Consider the following 18,549-nt stretch of genomic DNA (forward strand, 5'->3'; position numbering starts at 1 on the left):
ATTTTGGAATTTTTTTTTACATATTATATATTTTGCTTAAGTGCATGAGCTGGGCCGTTTCACGAGAAGGATAAATTGGTAACTTACATCGGCCCGCAAAATGTAAGCCCATTAGGTTTCAACCTCACCTTCTTCAAAAACCCTAAAATCTCATTTCTCTGCGCCTCCCACACTCAACAAGAGCCGAAACATCAAACTCTACAACCATGCCGCCCAAGTTGGACCCGAGCCAGATCGTCGACGTCTACGTCCGCGTAACCGGAGGAGAAGTCGGAGCCGCCAGTTCCCTCGCCCCCAAGATCGGTCCTCTCGGTCTCGCCCCAAAGAAGATCGGAGAAGACATCGCCAAAGAGACAGCCAAAGAGTGGAAAGGGCTCCGCGTCACCGTGAAGCTGACCGTTCAGAATCGTCAAGCTAAGGTCACGGTGGTTCCGTCTGCCGCAGCTCTCGTCATCAAGGCCTTGAAGGAGCCGGAGAGAGACAGGAAGAAGGTGAAGAACATCAAGCACAATGGGAACATTTCGTTTGATGACGTGATCGAGATCGCTAGGATCATGAGGCCTAGATCGATTGCTAAGGAGCTGAGCGGGACTGTGAGGGAGATTCTGGGGACGTGTGTGTCTGTTGGGTGCACTGTTGATGGGAAGGACCCGAAGGATCTTCAGCAGGAGATTCAAGAGGGTGAGATTGAGATCCCTGAGAACTGAGGAATCAAAAGAAAATAATTTACCTTTTTAGTTTTGGGTTGTTGTTGCGTTTTGTTATCTCTGTTTAAGAATATTTTGTGGTTTTGATTATCAGAATTTGAGATTGCATTTGATGTTCTATGCTATTGGTATCTACAATGTTTTGCCTATTGACGGTAGAAAGATAGGCATTTTCAGGCTATTTGATTTGATTTCTAGACTGGTTTTTATTTACCGCATAGGTATAGTGCTAAGTTTTCTAGGCTGGGTTCTTGTTCATCTTCAAATCTTTTTTTGAGCATGTCTTTGTGTTACCTTTGAACTCTTCCTCTTCATTTTGATTATCATACGATAGTTTGCTTCCATTTATATTTGGACTGTGTCTATGCTAAGTGAAGCTTTTGCATGAATTGTGAGTGGATAACATGGTCATTTGACTTCATGGAAATAGTTTTTGGTTTATTATACGGTGTCACTATTTCTGAATTACTCCGAATACGATTCTTCTGTCAGCAAAAGAAAACATTCTTGTGAGTTCTTGTCTGTTTGTTTGAGATTGCTTTCTCTGTTATGTGATGTTTATAAAGTCTTGATCTCCTTCATATTGTTCTTGTTTGATTTTTTTTTTGTATATTTTCAACTGGCGCATGTGAAGATTAATCATGCTCTTACAAAGTCAAATTCAATCGTTTAAAACGTTTCAACTCCGAGAACAAGATTTGGTGTTTAGGTCTTCAAAACTGATTGGATGACGTTCATAATCTAACCTAAGAATAAATGATTTTTAAGATCAAGGAAGATTTAAATGTGAAAAAGTTGTTTTCTCATTTATTCAATATTACTAGAGAGCTTCAAGCTGGTGAAGTGGTTTGTTTCTTCAAGCAATATCTTGTGACAACCTACCTTGCTCACTCTCATACTTGTGGCCTTGAAGTAGAACACCATCACTCGATGTTGCACCCAAAAAAAAAATTCACTTGGTAGATGTTGACTGGTCTTCAATAAAATCTTCTCTTCAGATCACCTCTTACCCTCCCTCCAAAATCATATGCCATATCAATGGCTTGTGTCAACCCAAATGAACTTTGGAGTGAATGACAAACCTCTGTCCCATCTACAGAAAGAGGCTTCTAACAACTGATCGTTGCCACGTTGCTCCTCTGTTTGTACAGAATCAGCTTCCCAGTGTTCTTGCTTGTGGTCGATATGCGAAACTCAAGTTACTAACAACCTTACGTCAAATGACATTTCTATTCTAAGCTTTTCCTTCAACCCTTCTAAGTGTTTGGTATATCCTCAGCATACTTTGGTACTGTGTGAAGAGTTCGGGTCTTGTGGTTAGTTGAATAAACAGACCTTTAAAACCAGTAGAAACACACAACATAGCAACTTCATTGAAAAACACGTACACAGTTCATAATGGCGACTGCTTATTTTAGATTAAACCATAGAAGCGCCGGGTCGCTGGAGCTAACTTCTACAGCTTTGCTCTTATACATGAGCAAATATTGTAGCAAACATAGAAAAACAACACAACATAAACTTATTAAACGACATAGTTTTAGTTTTTTAAGCTTCTTTTAGCTGAAGCTCTTAGTCTTCCCACCACTGATGAACAAAGACCCCATTGCTTCTGAGGCTCTTTATGACACTAGTGCAGTCTCCGTACCCACTGCAGTGAAGAAACAGTTCATCAACTGAGCATATCGCACCTGTCTTTATCAGCTCTGCTAGAAACTTCAGCTCTGCCTCGCTTGTGTTCATCTTCAAAACCAAGAAATCAGCAAAGCTCGCTGTTTCCTTGAACCATGCTAGAAAATCAAAGCTGTCATCTTCTACAAAAGGTTCATCTTCTTGCTCTCCACGGGTAGCTACTGTTCCTGTTCCTGCCAGTCCTGGATGATAGATGAAGGTTACACCAGGACTTTTGACGTAAGAAGTCAATATAGATGTGTTGTGATGCACAAAATAGCTGTTAAAAGCTTTCTTGTCGATAGGGTACGAGGGGAAGAACCAATTCGACCTCGGTGTGAGATGATCCGCTGCTCCAATATCAATATAAACCAGTCTCTTCCTAGAAGAGACGTCAATGAACTCAGGCAAGTAATGGATCCTTCTCTCAAAATCCGACCGTTTCTCCTCGAGAAGAGGCTCCAACAACCCAATGTAGGGTCTGTTATTAAGCAGAGATGAACAATCAGCCGGAAGTTCGTGATGATGAGATTGATCCAAAAGGATACTATCTTCACCATGTCTCCTGAACACAACAAGAACCTGTTCACCTAAGGAAGCAACATGAACAACACTCGAGTTCTTGAGCAGTGAAGAAACAGGCGAGACGGATCTAACCAACCCGTTAGAGTCAGACCCAACAAGCATAGCTCCGGTTCCACCAGGCTTAAGCACACGCTCGATTTCATAAACAAGTGAAGCAGGGACAGAAACCGTCTCAGAATCCATAGAGAGGACGAACCCGAAAGAAGCATCATCATAATGTAGCTCACTAGTGAACTTCCTGTGCTTGAAAGCGAAAACAGGCGGCGCGTGGCTTACACGAGCATCAGAGATCCCTTGCAGGTTCATGGCGAGAAGAGCTGAAACAGATCTCCGGCCAATACAGAGAGCTTTCGCGTCGTTACGCAGCAAGTTCAAACCTTTAAGCTCGGCGACGACTTGAGTAGTCAAGTCGATGTTCTTCTTACACTTCTCCGACTCTATAAAGTTCCAGATAGGTTTAAGGAAGCTGTTGGAGAGCAAGCCGTTGCCGGAGAAGAGAAACGGACCAAGAAACGCGAAGTTCACGGCGCAGTCATCGACCTTACGCGGGCGGTGGTGGTGGTGAGTCTCTCCTTGGTAAGCTCCGTTGAGGTTTCGTATGATGGATACGACGGAGAAAGCGCAGACGATCACGAGGGCGCGTAGGATCACGCGCCGACGGAGAGAGGTGGGCGTTAGTTTCAGCTTAAGCAGCTCAACGCCCATGGCGAGGAGGAAGAGAAGAGGAATCCAACAGTTAAAACAAGAATCGGATCTTTACTTACTCAGAAAGAGAGATTCAATGGAAGTAGAGAGATTCAATTTAGGAGGAGGAGGAAGAAGGAAGAATGATTTAGCGAGTGCAAAACCTGGAGGAGGTATGGTTTCCACCCACGAGGATAACTATTGTGTTTTGTAACCCTAGCCACACCCTTCTCGGTTCTCTTCTCTGCATCTGATCCATCTTTTTTCTCTTTACCCAACCATCAGAGATCTAATCTACATAGTACGTGTATGATCCACTTCGATGATGGTGATGAATGTTTCTTCTCTTTCGCAGGAAATTTCTTAGGCGAGATTTGGGAATTAGGGTTTGAGATTGGGAATCTGAAGAGTGAGAGAGAAATGGAGATAAGGCACGAGAGATCTCTGATTCTCGCGGAAGCAAAGGGATGAAGTAATAAAGTGACAACTGCGAAGAGGACGATGGAGGAAGAGAGAGAGAGAGAGTGTGTGGTGACGTCATCATGCCACGTGGTTTGTCGTGAATCCGTTCGATGTGTAACTGAATGTTATGACATTAATGTACACAATTACCGATGGACTGAATTCAGATTAAGAAAGAGATTACGTCAAAACAAATGTTTACTGGCGATAATACTGAAGCAATGGTATAAACTTTCTTTTTTTATATATATACTTCCATTAGTCTCGAGTTTATTCTTCTCTAATTTATTATTTTAAAAATCACGAAAAGTAGCGGTTTCAATCTAAATAAACCAATTCGATTTGGAACCTAATCGATCAAACCGATCCGGGTGGACCAAGCATTACAGTTTTTCACATGTCTGTCTTAATAATAATTAGGGTGGCTTATTTAATAGGTGTGGCTTATAGTTCGGAGAGTGAATCCAATCCACCGACACTTGGGATATCGACGTTATACGATTCTATGAATTTGGAGTAATAATTTTTGCAAAGAATCGAAAAAGAATATTTCTTGCAATTATTGTATTTTGTTACAGCTGTCACGAATCTTGAGTGGGTACCTAGACATCACAAGCTTAACCTAAAGCTGAATAGTGAGAGCAGCAACAACAACAAAAACATTATTGCATTTGCAACTAATCTCGGGTGATCCTTTTAGAATCTATAAGTAAACTCATTTTAACCACTCGTGTGGACAGTAATAAGGTTTTCAAACACCTTTACGTACGTTTCTATACATAGTTCCTGACACTTTGAGAGTTGAGACTAGGAATTAATTGTTATTAGGACTGAACACGGAACACGGATCACGGATCAGGTAACTAAACTGGAAGAGAGCAATAATACCCCATATTATGGCAACTAATTCTTGAGTGATCATCTTAAAATCTTTAATAAGAAAACCCATTTTAACTACACATGTGTGGAGTAATAAGGTTTTCAAACACCTTTACACATCTATACATAGTTACTGACACTCCTCTGAGAGATGAGACTAGGATCCGACAAAAATAATAGATGATGTCTTCTGGTAATTATCAAACAAGTACTAGTGCCAATTATGTTGTCACATCAATATGATCAAGAAAGGAGTGTGTATGAATAAGGGAAGAGACAAAGCAATGAATATTCCAAAAATCGGTGGGTTAGTGAGAGTCTTCCCTAGACTTATCTCTTGTCGGTCGTGTCACTGGTTTTCTTTTTTCTTTTCCACGATTGTGGTTAATAGTTAATACTGAACTCCAATCCCGTCTACTCGAATTGTTGAAAAAGTCTGGTGTCAAGGCAAAGAGAAGAATAAATAAAACATATGTAAGAAAATAATGATAGATTTTTAGTTTTTTTTTTTCCTACAAGTATAGTTAGGAAATATGAACTAGTAATGACTTCAGTAATTAATGAAAAACAAATGACTTCAGTACTTAATAATTTATAGAAACAAACAAAGGCCACAAATTTTTCGGATGCATGAACACTATATCTGCAGAGGCATCGTTTAGTGTCTGCAAAGTGAAAACTGAAGGAAAATAAAGAATGTCTTCATCTGAAGCACCAAAGTGTTTCATTATTAGCTTATGAAAGTCTTTTTGGGCATAAACTCTAAAAACAAAACACTTTCTTATAATTACATCAGAAATTCTCTTTAGTCTCTCACCCAATCTTCTCCTTCTCTATCGCCCACAAGTTTGTCAGAGCCTCCAATATACAGTCAGATTTCAGATTTTGATCTCTCTAAGAAAAAACACCAAGCAGAGATTTTTATTCACATGGTTTTTATTTCCACTTTAGATTGGAAAGAACATGACTATATAATAGGACCTGATTTTCGGACGGTATGATCTCTGTTATGACTTTAAACTAGAACCACCGATCTTACTGCTCAGCGAACCTTTGTTGTCTTTGGGGAAGCTTGTGCTCAACAGAGCAATTGCAGGATTTGCTTCTGAGCTGTTGGCTTGGGTTTCTGAGGCACTAGGCCTTGTCCAGATCTTTAAATGCCCTTCTCGGCAAGCCGTAACCACAGATTCTTGTGTGAACATCAAGCCGGAGAGGGGCTCGGTGTGCACATGGTGAGCTATGACCGGCGAGAGCTTTGGAACATCACGCTTGCAAGGAGCGGGTTGAAGAGTACCCACTGGTATGACATTGTCCCAGTGAGCGGATTGGCTTCCCGTGCTGTAAGTGGGTGATCCTCCAGGAGGTCGCCTAAGTGGTACCACTATCTCGTCCATTTCCAGGTCCCAGAGAAGTATCTGTGTGTCCTGTGGATTCAGTAGAGGAAAGCATCAAAGTGTGTGAGAGCATAGACTTTGGTAAACATATACTACCTCCGTTCCACAGATATAGATTTTCTAGTGTTTTTATACATTAAATCACTATAATAAATGTATTTTTCTGTAACTTTCAGTTTTCAATAACTTTTAACCAATCGTAATTCAATAAGTCAACTAATTTTTTCATTGAAAACACACAAAAAATCTATCTTTGTGAAACAATTTTTTTCTAAAACAATTACCTTAACGGAGAGGAAGGAATATATGCAAAGGAGCATGGAGGCATACCTGACCAACTGATCCAAACCGGTACATGATATGCTCTCCTGATCCATCTGTATTTGGTGACGACCAATAGGAATCAAACGCTACTCCACTTACCTGAGGCCAAGCATTCCAACATGAGCCAACTGAAAACTTTGTGTTAGAAAAAAAAAAATCACCGTACTAAAACCAAAAAAAACCTTACCCACGAGTTATGCCCCTCACCCCACGCCACGACCTTCCGATCATCCATACTCCAGACTTGAACCAGGTCATCTTCACCTCCAGTCAAAATGTACTTTCCATCCATACTGTTCATATAATCACTTTGTCAATGGCCAATGGCTAATATTCTCTCTCCCTACAATGCAATCTACTTCATACAAGTTTTGCCAAATGAGTTATATTCAGTCACCTCCAAGAACAGCATAGCAGAGCACCGTAATAACTTTTTCCACCACATACTAGCTTCTGGGTTGAGAAGTCAAAAATGCGAAGATAACCTGTAAAATGGTAAGAGAAACTTGATGATTAATTAGGAAACAAATAGAGAAAGAAGGAGAGCTACACAACGGAATAGAGAAGTCTTACCATCTCTTCCAACAGTAGCCAAGTGTGAACCATCATTTGAGAATGCAATGCTGTTGATTGAACCTTGACAGATATGCCATCTCGCAACAGGAATACTCTGCATGAATACTCACCGGAAATCAACAATGGTACATCCATATATACTCAAGAATAGAAAAGAAATAATAAAAATTGTGAAGACCACTAGCGACTGATGATACTATCAGAGGATAGACACCTATATAAGGATCTAAGGGTATGGATGCAAACTCAAGTACCTTGCTATTTTTTGCTTTGTCAACTGAAAATTGTGTAGGATCTTTTATAGCAGGAAACGTTGAATCCGTGGCACTATCTTTGTTCTATAAGTTAAAATTAATCAGGATAAAAAATTAGACAGGATCAGGCAAATAAAAGTAAAACGTAAAAAAAGAAAAACAGTTTTCTGATCTATGAGCTTGCCTTCTCATACACGTACAAATTGCCATCGGCATGAGCAACGACAAATGCTCCATCACCTCCAGGCACCCAAGCAATACTTGTACAACGGCTGTGACACAGCAACAAAATTTATTTTCAAAACAGAATTAAGTTTCAGGGTTGGAAAGGACTTTTAGCCAGATTCATGTTTCCATTCAGCAACTCTAACTGTTATCCTCAAAGACTACATCTTGTTCGGTAGTAATTTGACTAATATACTGTCTGTCATCAAGAGTTTCCAAGAGCATACATCCATAGCAACAACGACACAAAATGAATTATCTAAACGTGTTTCACTGTGGACTTATGTTTCATCTTAACCAACTAAAACCGTTCTCCTCGGAGACTACATCTTGTCTGTAATAATTTGATAAATTAATTGTCACTGAGTATTGCCTAGAACATACATCCGCTGGCACAACAGAAGATAAATTGCCTACGCTTGCCTTCATGACAAACACTAATAGGAGTACAAGCGAAAAAACACATAGAGATCCTTACAGAAAACAAATATAAACTGGCTAAATCGATTCGGCAGATGTCAACAGTCAACACGAATAATAGCACATTAAAGAGGTGGCAGTAACAAAATGAATTACACGCAAATAGAAAAAAACTCTTGCCTGTTATTCGCAGAGCCGTCCTTGTTATAATGCAGTGCTCCAACTAGCTTCTTAGAGACATCTTGTAACTGCTGTCTCAGCGATACAGTGTACACTGCAATAACACAACATTACAAGAAACCCATCAGACACGTCATCTTGATCATAGATTTTAAAAATTCAGCTCAAAAAATTCTACATTACCATCCCCAGAATTGAGCCCAATAAGTAAATCATGTCCATCCTTAGCATCCGGATCAAAAGCATGGCACATAGGGTTTGAATTACTGAAATGGATAGACTTTACTGGATCCTAAATCACCAAAAAAATTCCATATCCATTACAACCAAGTCTTGAAAAGAGAAAAAAACAACGATGAGCAGTAATTTACCTTGTCTTGTGAGTTCAAGTCACAGATAAAAATAGCATCACCCACATTGAAAACCAAGTAAGTTCCTTTCCCATCAAAGTTTGTATTCGTCGTAGAAGTGCTAGAATTAGAAGCAGCAAAGGAGCCACTAATCCTTGAACTTGTACTCACATTTTTGCCACTTCCATTACCTCCAACGAAACTAAGCGCACGGTTCCCATTTCCAGTGCCTAGCAATCTCGCTGTCGCAGAACGGAATCCACTACTGGAACTGTAACCGGACGAAGTACCAGTCGGAGTGGAAGGAGCAGCTCTTTCCTTAAGCTGAGCTAGAGTTACCTGGCAACGCAAAAGGGATCTCTCATTGCAATGCTAGTGAAACCCATTGATCAAGTTACAACCTTTAAGCATAATCATAAGGAACCACGCAAAAGGAAACTCGGAAAGCAATGCTAGTGAAACCCAATTGACCAAGTTACAACCTTTAAGAGTTGCAACTCAAATTTCAGTATCGAATTTGCAATTGGGCAAGTCAGGAATCAAAACCCAGAACGCATTCCAATCGGATAAAAAACCAAATCTTTTCACCTGAGTAACGGTTTTGCCATGAGCGTAGTGAAAGAGGCTGGATGAATGCGTCTTCTCGTAGTGGAGCTTGTACTTGCCTTCAGGCGTCTTGAAATAAGTCTTAATCCCCGGCGACTGAGGATTCGCGGCAGGTGAAGAGGAGGAAGGTGGCGCTGATACCATTCCATTACAAGTGTTCATCATGTTTCTTCTCTTCTCTACCTAATCGTCTATCCAACAACACATCTGATCAGAAAAACTCCATGACCCTCTTAGGGTTCTCACAGAGATCGGAAGAATACAACAATCCCTTATTTCTTCCTCTCTTCGTCCTCGAGATAGTGGAAGAATCAAAATTTCTATCTGTTTTATCGAATCAAAGGGTTATTATGAAAGTCATATTACCGAATCAAACTTATTATCAAAGCATTTGACTCTCAAAGCAATTAAAAAGTGAGATGAGATGATTGATCCGATGGGTTGGGTTTCTAAAGAATATAGACTAATTTAGGCCCAGTTAAAGGCCGTATACCAATTAAGAGAGAGTATGACTAGTATAACTTTTGAAAATTGTTGCGTTTACGTGATATTTGTGATTGGTTGATTATAAGATATTAGAGTGGTTTAATAATAAATTACCCGTATTAACATATTATAATATTATAAAAATATTAAAACATACTATTGTAGTAAAATATAATAATTATCAATATAATATGATTAATAAAAATATTATGTTTATTTATAAAAAATTTAAATTAGTTGAAAGTTATAATTTTAATAAAATTTGTTTTGAAGATTTATATTAAAACTTTTTAAAAAATATTTTATTTTGCTTTATATATGTGTATATCTTTATATGTGTGTATATAAATGTTTAAATTTTTTAATAATAGTTAGTTTAAATTATTTATAAAACAAATTATGATACTGTTTGTATATTTTAATAAATATATAAAATATGTATATATTTTTTATTTATAATATTTCCATTTTATAATTTTAATTCTAAAATTTTAAAATATTTTAGAAAATAATTTTATATTTTTTCCCTCGCAACCGCAAACGCTAGCTGGAACAAGTTTTTGATTTTAAGAGGTTCAGAGCTGTTTGGAGCAATTTGTAGCGGTTTGTATGATTGTTTTGAAACGATGTCAACGCTACCAACCGCAAAAACTGCGTTTGTGAATTGTAACGGAAAAACCAGTCATGCCCTAATAAAAGAAACCTTTTGAGGCTCCGTAGAGCGTCCACGTCAGCGAAAAATACTTCTTCCGAAAGAAACCACATGGCATTATTATTAAAAAACAGAAAATAAATACTAAGTAAATAACAATATAAAAAATATAAATATTACATTAAATATATAAGGTACTATTAGCATTTGATATAAAAGCAAATAAAATTATAAAAAGTAAATATACAATATAAAAAAATAAAAAATAAGTAAATATACAATATAAGAAATAGAAAAACTAAATTAAACATCTATCTTGAAAATGCATAGCAAAATAAATAATATAAGAAAAAAAATATATTAAACATCTATTATAATATTAGAATAATCAAATATAAAATATAAGAAAAATAAATAATAAGTAAATATACAATAGAAAAAATAGAAAAACTACATTAAACATCAATCTAAAAATGTATAATAAAATAAATAATAAGTAATTATACAATATAAGAAAAAAATAACAAGTAAGTATACAATATAAAAGATGGAAAACTACATTAAACATCTATCTGAAAAATGTATAGATTTACAATTTTATTATATCCAAATATTTTTATATGTAGCCTAAATATAAATAAGAAAAACAAGCATACAATCTATACTAATAAAATGGACCTTTTGAAGCTCCGTAGAGCGTCCACATCAGCGAAAAATACTTCTTCCGAAAGAAGCCATGTGGCATTATTATAAAAAAAATAAAAATAAATAATAAGTAAATAACAGTATAAAAAATATAAATATTACATTAAATATATAAGGTAATATTAGCATTTGATATAAAAGCAAAAAAAAAATATAAAAATCTATACAAATAAAAAGGACCTTTTGAGGCTTCGTAGAGCGTCCACATCAGCGAAAAATACTTCTTCCGAAAGAAGTCATGTGGCATTATTATTTAAAAACAGAAAATAAATAATAAGTGAATAACAATATAAAAAATATAAATATTACATTAAATATATAAGGTACTATTAGCATTTGATATAAAAGCAAATGAAATTATAAAAAGTAAATATACAATATAAAAAAAATAAAAAATAAGTAAATAAGTAAATATACAATACAAGAAATAGAAAAAACTATTTTAAACATCTATCTGAAAGTGTATAGCAAAATGAATACTATAAGAAAAAAAATATTACATTAAACATATATTATAATATTAAAATAAGTAAATATAAAATAGAAGAAAAATAAATAATAAGTAAATATATAATAGAAAAAATAGAAAAACTACATTAAACATCAATCTGAAAAAATGTATGATAAATTAAATAATATGTAATTATGCAATATAAGAAAAAATAACAAGTAAATATACAATATAAAAGATGAAAAACTACATTAAACATCAATCTGAAAATGTATAGGTTTACAATTTTAATATTTCCAAATATTTTTATATGTAAATATAAATAAGAAAAACAAGCATACAATATAATAAATATAAATATTACATTAAACATCTATCATAATATTATTATTTGATATAAAATCAAGAAAGCTATAATAAGTAAATATAAAATAATAAGTAATTACAAACTCATTTTTGTTATGGATACTTCAATATTTTTTTAGGTTTACACATATTTTTTATTGCTTCAGTGCGGTCACATGGATTTCAGATTCTTCACGCTTGAAAACCTCTGGGCTGTTGTTTCATCATACTAATAAAAATGACCTCTTGAATGTTTAATGTAGTTTTTCAGATTGATGAATGTTTAATGTAGTTTTTCTATTGATGTAGTTTAATGTAGTTTTTCAGATTGATGTTTAATGTAGTTTTTCTATTTTTTCTATTATATATTTACTTATTATTTAATTTTCTTATATTTTATATTTACTTATTCTAATATTATAATAGATGTTTAATGTAATATTTTTTTTCTTATATTATTTATTTTGCCATACATTTTCTGATAGATGTTTAATTTAGTTTTTATATTTATTATATTGTATATTTACTTTTTATAATTTTTTTTGCAAGCAATAAAAATTTGACTTTGATTCAATAATTGTCGCATGAATGGGTGGAAGTCATTTTTGGTTGGATTCTTCCATGAGATGCATTACTTTCAGTGAATCAGTCTTCATTTTCACTTTATTTTTCAAGCACAACACACAAAACACAATCGATGGATGCCTCGCACCTACTCCGAACATTCTCCTCCTTGACGAACATGTAACTCCAGCAAACAACCAAAAAGATTTATCCATAACTCTTAAAGCCCCCCTAAACAATTGATTCGTTACATTGCAATCTTTTTAAAGAATACTATATATGTATACTTCGAGCAAGACAATCTAAAACTGATATATTAAATCATAATTAAGCATTTAATGTTATAAACAATGTGGATTGCTAGAAGCCCAATGGCCAAGACCGTGGCCCAGAGAGAGAGAGAGTCGGCGGCCCAAGAGGAGAGAGAGTCGGCCGCCTCTTAGTCTTAGATGTTTCCATTTATCTTTCATGTTTATCCATTAGGAGGTTTTCCTTTTTACTCTAGGATTATGATTTGGATACTTTCCTTTTCTCTACCCCCATTGTATCCCCTATATAAGGGAACACTTTGATTCAGAAATAATACACAGAACACAATCGATTTCATCTCTTGTTCACAACACGTTATCAGCACGATAGCCTCTGAACCCTGAGACCAAAAACCGAAACCCCAAAAGCCTAAGCCGGCGATCCATAACCAAAACCCTAAACACTAACCTGTTCTTAACTCATCAAGAACTCAGGAGATCTATCTCAACTTCTTAGATCCCGTTCCAGACCGAGTAGAACCGCCGTCCAGCTCGCGATCGAACCCGAACCCCACGGCCAGCCCGAGACGATCCGATACCCGATCAGCCCACAGCCGAGACGCCTCCAGCCGCGATAGACCCCATCCGCGACCCGATAGGAGGCAGCAGCTATCTGATCATCTCAGCTTGAAGTCTCTTCCATTCTCTGGTGGTCCGGCTTAACCTCTACGAAACTAAGGTATAAAACACAATCTGAGAACCTAGAACAATAAGAACCCTAATTCCATCATTATGGAAGCAATGTTTTGATGAAACCCTAAAAGAAACCATGAGATTAAAATCGACAACCTCTAAGAACTAGAAACATGAATCGATTCAAATTAGAACCTGTCTCGTATGTTGATTGATTGAATCTGAAATTGGCAAACCCTAATCAAGTGAATCGAACCTAAAAGAAGCATGTAGCCGATTTTAAGATTGATCTTGATTGCTTGATTTCTGATTTGATTTGAGGTTTAGGATTGTTTAGATTGCTTGAATCAATCTGTCTGAACATACAAATACTTAAGGCCTTGAAACCTTAAACATAAGTTGATAGAACTTTAAGGATTGAAAACCCTAGGAATGCTTAAATCGATTTACATGAATCCGAATATGGTATTGCATTCACAACTGATTAGGATAGGATCGGCCAGCATATAGAAACCGTTTGATCTTGAATTTGATTGCATTAAAACATACATGGCCGTGTGGCATTAATCTTTTCTAGTACATGTAGAATTGAATTTTAGGATTGATCGCACCATGGTAAATTTAAAATCACATAACTGAACCGGTTGATTGTTCATATAGCCGTGCGGCTTGTTTGATAGCACCATGGTCGATTAGGATTGTTTGATACCATAAATGCATAAGACGTGTTGTGGCCGAGCTTGCATATATCATGCGGCCACGTGATCCCATTGTAAACCTAATGTCTTGTATGATAATATGGATCAGATGTCGAAAATAGCAAACAGAGACTATGCAGCCCTTAATCTCTCCGGAGACAATTACTTACAGTGGGCGCTAGACACAAGGATCAGTCTAAAGTCCAAGGGACTCGGTGATACCATCACTGAGGGTAATGATGAGAATGAAAAGAATAGATACAGGGCCATATGTTATATGCGCCATCATCTCATCGAAGGTCTTAAGGATCAGTACATGACAATTGAGAGTCCACTCGATCTTTGGAATGCTTTAAAGCACAGATACGATCACCAAAAGATGGTGTTACTTCCAAAGGCAAGACACGACTGGATGCATCTCAGATTCATGGACTTTAAGTCCGTGGATGAGTATAACTCAGCCTTATTCAAAATCGTTTCTATACTAAGGCTGTGTGGTGAAGAAGTGTCCGATGTGATGATGCTTGAAAAGACCTACACGACTTTCAATCAGTCGAATTCTGTGTTGCAGCAGCAGTACAGGACAAAAGGTTTTGCCACATATACTGATCTGATCTCATGTCTTCTCCTGGCCGAGGCAAACAATGAACTCCTTATGAAAAATAGTGGAGCAAGGTCGGTCGGGACAGCACCATTACCCGAAGCCCATGATGTGGAAAAGAAAGATCCCAAAGAAACCTACTACGCCCAAGACAACAGGAAACCATACGGTCAAGGCCGTGGTGGGTACAGGGGGCGTAGACGTGACAATCATAACGGTAGAGATAACTACTCAGCCGGCCGAAGAGGAAACCACCATAACCGTGGTCGTGGTTCCAATTACGGTCGGGGCCGAGGGAGTTATGGCCGTGGACGAGGTGGCATATCCAAACCATCTTACACGTCCAAGTCTTTATGTCACAGATGCGGGATGGACAATCATTGGGCCAAGAACTGCAGAACTCCAAAGCACTTGTGCGAACTCTATCAAGAGAGTATCAAGAACAAGAACCCGGAGGCAAATATGATCCAAGAGAACGGTCAAGATGACAAGGGATATGATGCTGACAATGAATCCGACAGGGACAGCAAAGATGACCAAATGGATTTTGAGACATCTGACTGTCTAAAGGACTAGTTTTTCGAATCACATTGTCTTATTGCTTTATGTGTTTGATTTGGTGTTTTTATTTTATGAAATGACATTTATATTAAAGATATTACAAAGTCTCTAAAGTCTAGAAATTTTATTTATAGAAATGAATGATGAGATGAGTATACTTGTGGTGGATAGTGGCACAAGTCACACGATCCTAAGAGACAAAAGGTACTTTATGAATCTCACATTGCAAAGTGCAAAGGTACAAACCATTGCGGGTGAGGCCAGCCTGGTTGAAGGTCACGGCCAGGCCTATGTGATGATGCCCAAGGGCACTCACCTAGAGATCAAAACCGCCTTGTATTCCCCAAGCTTTAGAAGAAGCTTATTGAGTTTCAAGGACATAAGGTTAAACGGTTTCCACCTTGAAACATGGGAAGAAGGAAACAAAGAATTCCTTAATATAACTGCGATCACCAAAGGCAATAAAAGGATCCTAGAGACCATGCCTGCAATGTCTACTGGTCTTTACTATGCACGGATCAGTATGGTCGAGGCAAATGCCTCAGAGCTATTCACTTTATGGCATAACCGGCTTGGCCATCCCGGAACAGGAATGATGCGAAAATTGATGATGAATTCTCAAGGGCACACGTTCAAAGGAGTGATCCCACGAAATCTCACATGTGCTGCATGTGCACAAGGGAAACTCATAACTAGCCGTCACCAGCCAAGGTTAATAAAGAAACCTTGAATTTTCTGGAAAGGATCCAAGGGGACATATGCGGACCAATACACCCACCCTGTGGGACGTTTAGATACTTCATGGTCCTTATTGATGCATCGACCAGATGGTCACATGTATGTCTATTGTCCACTCGGAATCTAGCCTTTGCACGGCTGCTTGCTCAGATGATAAGACTGAGAGCACATTTTCCAGACTTTCCACTTAAGACTATACGTCTAGACAATGCTGGTGAGTTCACGTCCCAGGCGTTTAATGAATACTGTATGTCCATGGGGGTAAAGGTAGAACACTCCGTGGCACATGTCCATACACAAAACGGCTTGGCCGAATCCTTCATTAAACGCATCCAGGTGATAGCCCGTCCATTACTAATGAAGTCTAAACTTCCGGTATCAGCATGGGGACATGCAGTTTTACATGCAACGGAACTGATTCGCATCAGGCCATCTAGTGAGCATAGATATTCGCCATCCCAATTACTTACAGGTCATGAGCCAGACGTGTCCCACATCAAAACATTTGGATGTGCCGTATACGTTCCAATTGCTCCACCACAGAGAACTAAAATGGGACCGCAGAGGAGGATGGGAATATACGTAGGATATGAATCCCCAAGCATTATAAAGTATCTTGAGCCAACAACTGGTGATTTGTTTAAGGCCAGATACGAAGACTCACAGTTTGATGAGTCCACATATCCGTCCTTAGGGGGAGATAACAGCCGGTTGATAGCAAAAGAATTGGAATGGTTTAGACCATCGACATCTTGGCAAGATCCTCGGACTAAAGATTGTGATTTAGAAGTCCAAAAGATAATACATCTACAAGAGCTAGCTAATAGATTGCCAGATACATTTGCTGACCCAAATAGAGTGACAATATCACATATCCCGGCCTGTAATGCACCTGTAAGATTAGACGTCCAAGAAGGACAGTGTCAAGTGGCTACAGAGTCTAAGCAACGTCTAAAACGTGGCAGACCAATTGGTTCCAAAGACAAACAGCCTCAGAAATCCAAGAAAGGTGCTGGAACCGAGAGCATCAAGGAAACCATCCATGACATAGATGGACCGGTCGAGCCGACCATGACGGTTGAGCCGAGTGTACCGGCCACACCCGATGATCCGGTCGTTCCTCAAAGTGAGGTCCGGGACACTGGACTTCACGGGACACCAGAACCGGAAAATCAAGAGATCTCTATAAACCATGTGATGTCTGGAAAACAATGGAACAGAAAAGATATCAACGTTGATGATTTATTTGCATACAAAGTGGCACTTGAGATCATGGATAAAGATGAGGATCTAGAACCCACGTCCATACAAGAATGCATGCTAAGATCAGATTGGATCAAATGGAAACAAGCAATAAACGTGGAGTTAGAGTCATTAAGAAAGAGAGGCGTTTTTGGCCCTATAATCTTGACACCGAGAGATGTCAAACCAGTGGGATACAAATGGGTCTTTGTACGGAAAAGAAACGAGAAAGGAGAAGTAGTGAGATACAAAGCACGGCTTGTAGCACAAGGATTCTCGCAAAGACCTGGAATAGACTATGAGGAAACTTATTCCCCTGTGGTGGATGCGACTACATTGAGATATCTAATCAGTCTGGCCGTAAAAGAAAACATGGATTTGCGCCTAATGGATGTAGTCACCGCATACCTGTACGGACCACTGGACAATGAGATACATATGAGAGTTCCAGAGGGCATTGAGCTCAAAGATAAGAAAGGTTCTCGAGAACAACATTGCATTAAGCTAAACAAAGCCTTATACGGTTTAAAACAGTCAGGTCGGATGTGGTACAATCGGTTATCCGAATACCTAGCCAAAGAGGGTTATAAGAACGATCCAATTAGTCCATGTATATTCATAAAGAAATTCGACAGCAAGGGCTATGTTATAATGTCTGTCTATGTGGACGACCTGAACATAATAGGAACCTCAGAAGAGATTTCCCAAACCGTCGAGTGTCTTAAGAAAGAATTCGAAATGAAAGACTTAGGGAAAACTAAGTTCTGTTTGGGATTACAGTTTGAGTATAAAGGAAATGGCATCCTTGTGCATCAGGAAACTTATACAGACAAAATACTCAAGCAATTCAATATGGACCAGGCACACCCCTTACCGTGTCCTATGGTCGTGAGGTCCTTAGACCTTGAAAAGGATCCATTCGGTCCAAAGAAACCCGACGAGGAACCGCTCGGATCGGAAATGCCTTACTTAAGTGCCATTGGGGCCTTAATGTATTTAGCTAGTCATACTAGACCGGACATAAGCTTTGCCGTGAGTTTACTATCCAGATTTGGATCATGTCCGACTTTAAGGCATTGGAACGGAGTGAAACATCTGTTCAGATATCTGCAAGGAACAAAAGATCTTGGTTTGTTCTATACCAACCGACCAGGAGAGAACTTGGTCGGATATGCAGCCGCAGGGTACCTATCTGACCCACATCAGGCTAGATCTCAAACAGGATATGTGTTTACACATAGTGGAGCC

The 18,549-nt window shown here is 38.0% G+C and overlaps 4 protein-coding genes across 5 annotated transcripts; 2 read left to right on the forward strand and 2 right to left on the reverse strand.

Annotated features, from left to right (window-relative positions):
• The first annotated feature begins 109 nt into the window (after nucleotides 1-109).
• LOC125585594 (60S ribosomal protein L12-2) lies at nucleotides 110-832 on the forward strand. The gene has a single exon (XM_048754938.1). The coding sequence runs from the start codon at nucleotides 207-209 to the stop codon at nucleotides 705-707; it is 501 nt and encodes a 166-aa protein (XP_048610895.1). The 5' UTR covers nucleotides 110-206; the 3' UTR covers nucleotides 708-832.
• A 1,226-nt stretch (nucleotides 833-2,058) lies between these two features.
• Nucleotides 2,059-4,127, reverse strand: LOC106371440. Its single transcript, XM_013811510.3, has one exon. It carries the CDS (start codon nucleotides 3,666-3,668, stop codon nucleotides 2,280-2,282), a length of 1,389 nt encoding a protein of 462 aa, XP_013666964.2. The 5' UTR covers nucleotides 3,669-4,127; the 3' UTR covers nucleotides 2,059-2,279.
• Nucleotides 4,128-5,545: 1,418 nt separating this feature from the next.
• On the reverse strand, nucleotides 5,546-9,705 carry LOC106371439 (dystrophia myotonica WD repeat-containing protein). 2 transcript variants are annotated; one of them, XM_013811509.3, is made up of 12 exons: nucleotides 9,300-9,704; nucleotides 8,733-9,050; nucleotides 8,545-8,653; nucleotides 8,362-8,455; nucleotides 7,721-7,808; nucleotides 7,537-7,620; nucleotides 7,280-7,376; nucleotides 7,104-7,191; nucleotides 6,894-6,999; nucleotides 6,713-6,805; nucleotides 5,970-6,412; nucleotides 5,546-5,882 (listed from the first exon to the last, which is right to left on the reverse strand). In XM_013811509.3, exons 1-11 carry the CDS (start codon nucleotides 9,480-9,482, stop codon nucleotides 5,996-5,998), a joined length of 1,677 nt encoding a protein of 558 aa, XP_013666963.2. In that variant the 5' UTR covers nucleotides 9,483-9,704; the 3' UTR covers nucleotides 5,546-5,882; nucleotides 5,970-5,995. The 2 variants fall into 2 exon arrangements, with proteins under 2 accessions (XP_013666963.2, XP_013666962.2); XM_013811508.3 differs by having other exon boundaries at nucleotides 5,546-6,412; nucleotides 9,300-9,705.
• A 4,731-nt stretch (nucleotides 9,706-14,436) lies between these two features.
• On the forward strand, nucleotides 14,437-15,336 carry LOC111205727. The gene is made up of 2 exons (XM_022701896.2): nucleotides 14,437-14,749; nucleotides 14,849-15,336. The coding sequence occupies exons 1-2, from the start codon at nucleotides 14,437-14,439 to the stop codon at nucleotides 15,334-15,336; spliced, it is 801 nt and encodes a 266-aa protein (XP_022557617.1).
• The last annotated feature ends 3,213 nt before the right edge of the window (nucleotides 15,337-18,549 follow it).

Source organism: Brassica napus, chromosome C4 (genome assembly GCF_020379485.1).
Source record: "Brassica napus cultivar Da-Ae chromosome C4, Da-Ae, whole genome shotgun sequence".
Lineage (NCBI taxonomy): Eukaryota > Viridiplantae > Streptophyta > Magnoliopsida > Brassicales > Brassicaceae > Brassica > Brassica napus.

What these genes read in the sequence shown, in the direction of transcription:
- LOC111205727 (XM_022701896.2), top strand. Translation starts at nt 14,437, where the DNA reads ATGCGCCATCATCTCATCGAAGGTCTTAAGGATCAGTACATGACAATT. An exon ending in GCAGCAGTACAGGACAAAAG is followed by an intron (nt 14,750 to 14,848) that starts GTTTTGCCACAT and finishes CGGTCGGGACAG; the next exon opens with CACCATTACCCGAAGCCCAT.
- LOC106371439 (XM_013811508.3), bottom strand. Translation starts at nt 9,482, where the DNA reads ATGATGAACACTTGTAATGGAATGGTATCAGCGCCACCTTCCTCCTCT. An exon ending in GACGGCTCTGCGAATAACAG is followed by an intron (nt 7,809 to 8,361) that starts GCAAGAGTTTTT and finishes GCTGTGTCACAG; the next exon opens with CCGTTGTACAAGTATTGCTT. An exon ending in ACAAAGCAAAAAATAGCAAG is followed by an intron (nt 7,377 to 7,536) that starts GTACTTGAGTTT and finishes GTATTCATGCAG; the next exon opens with AGTATTCCTGTTGCGAGATG.
- LOC106371440 (XM_013811510.3), bottom strand. Translation starts at nt 3,668, where the DNA reads ATGGGCGTTGAGCTGCTTAAGCTGAAACTAACGCCCACCTCTCTCCGT.
- LOC125585594 (XM_048754938.1), top strand. Translation starts at nt 207, where the DNA reads ATGCCGCCCAAGTTGGACCCGAGCCAGATCGTCGACGTCTACGTCCGC.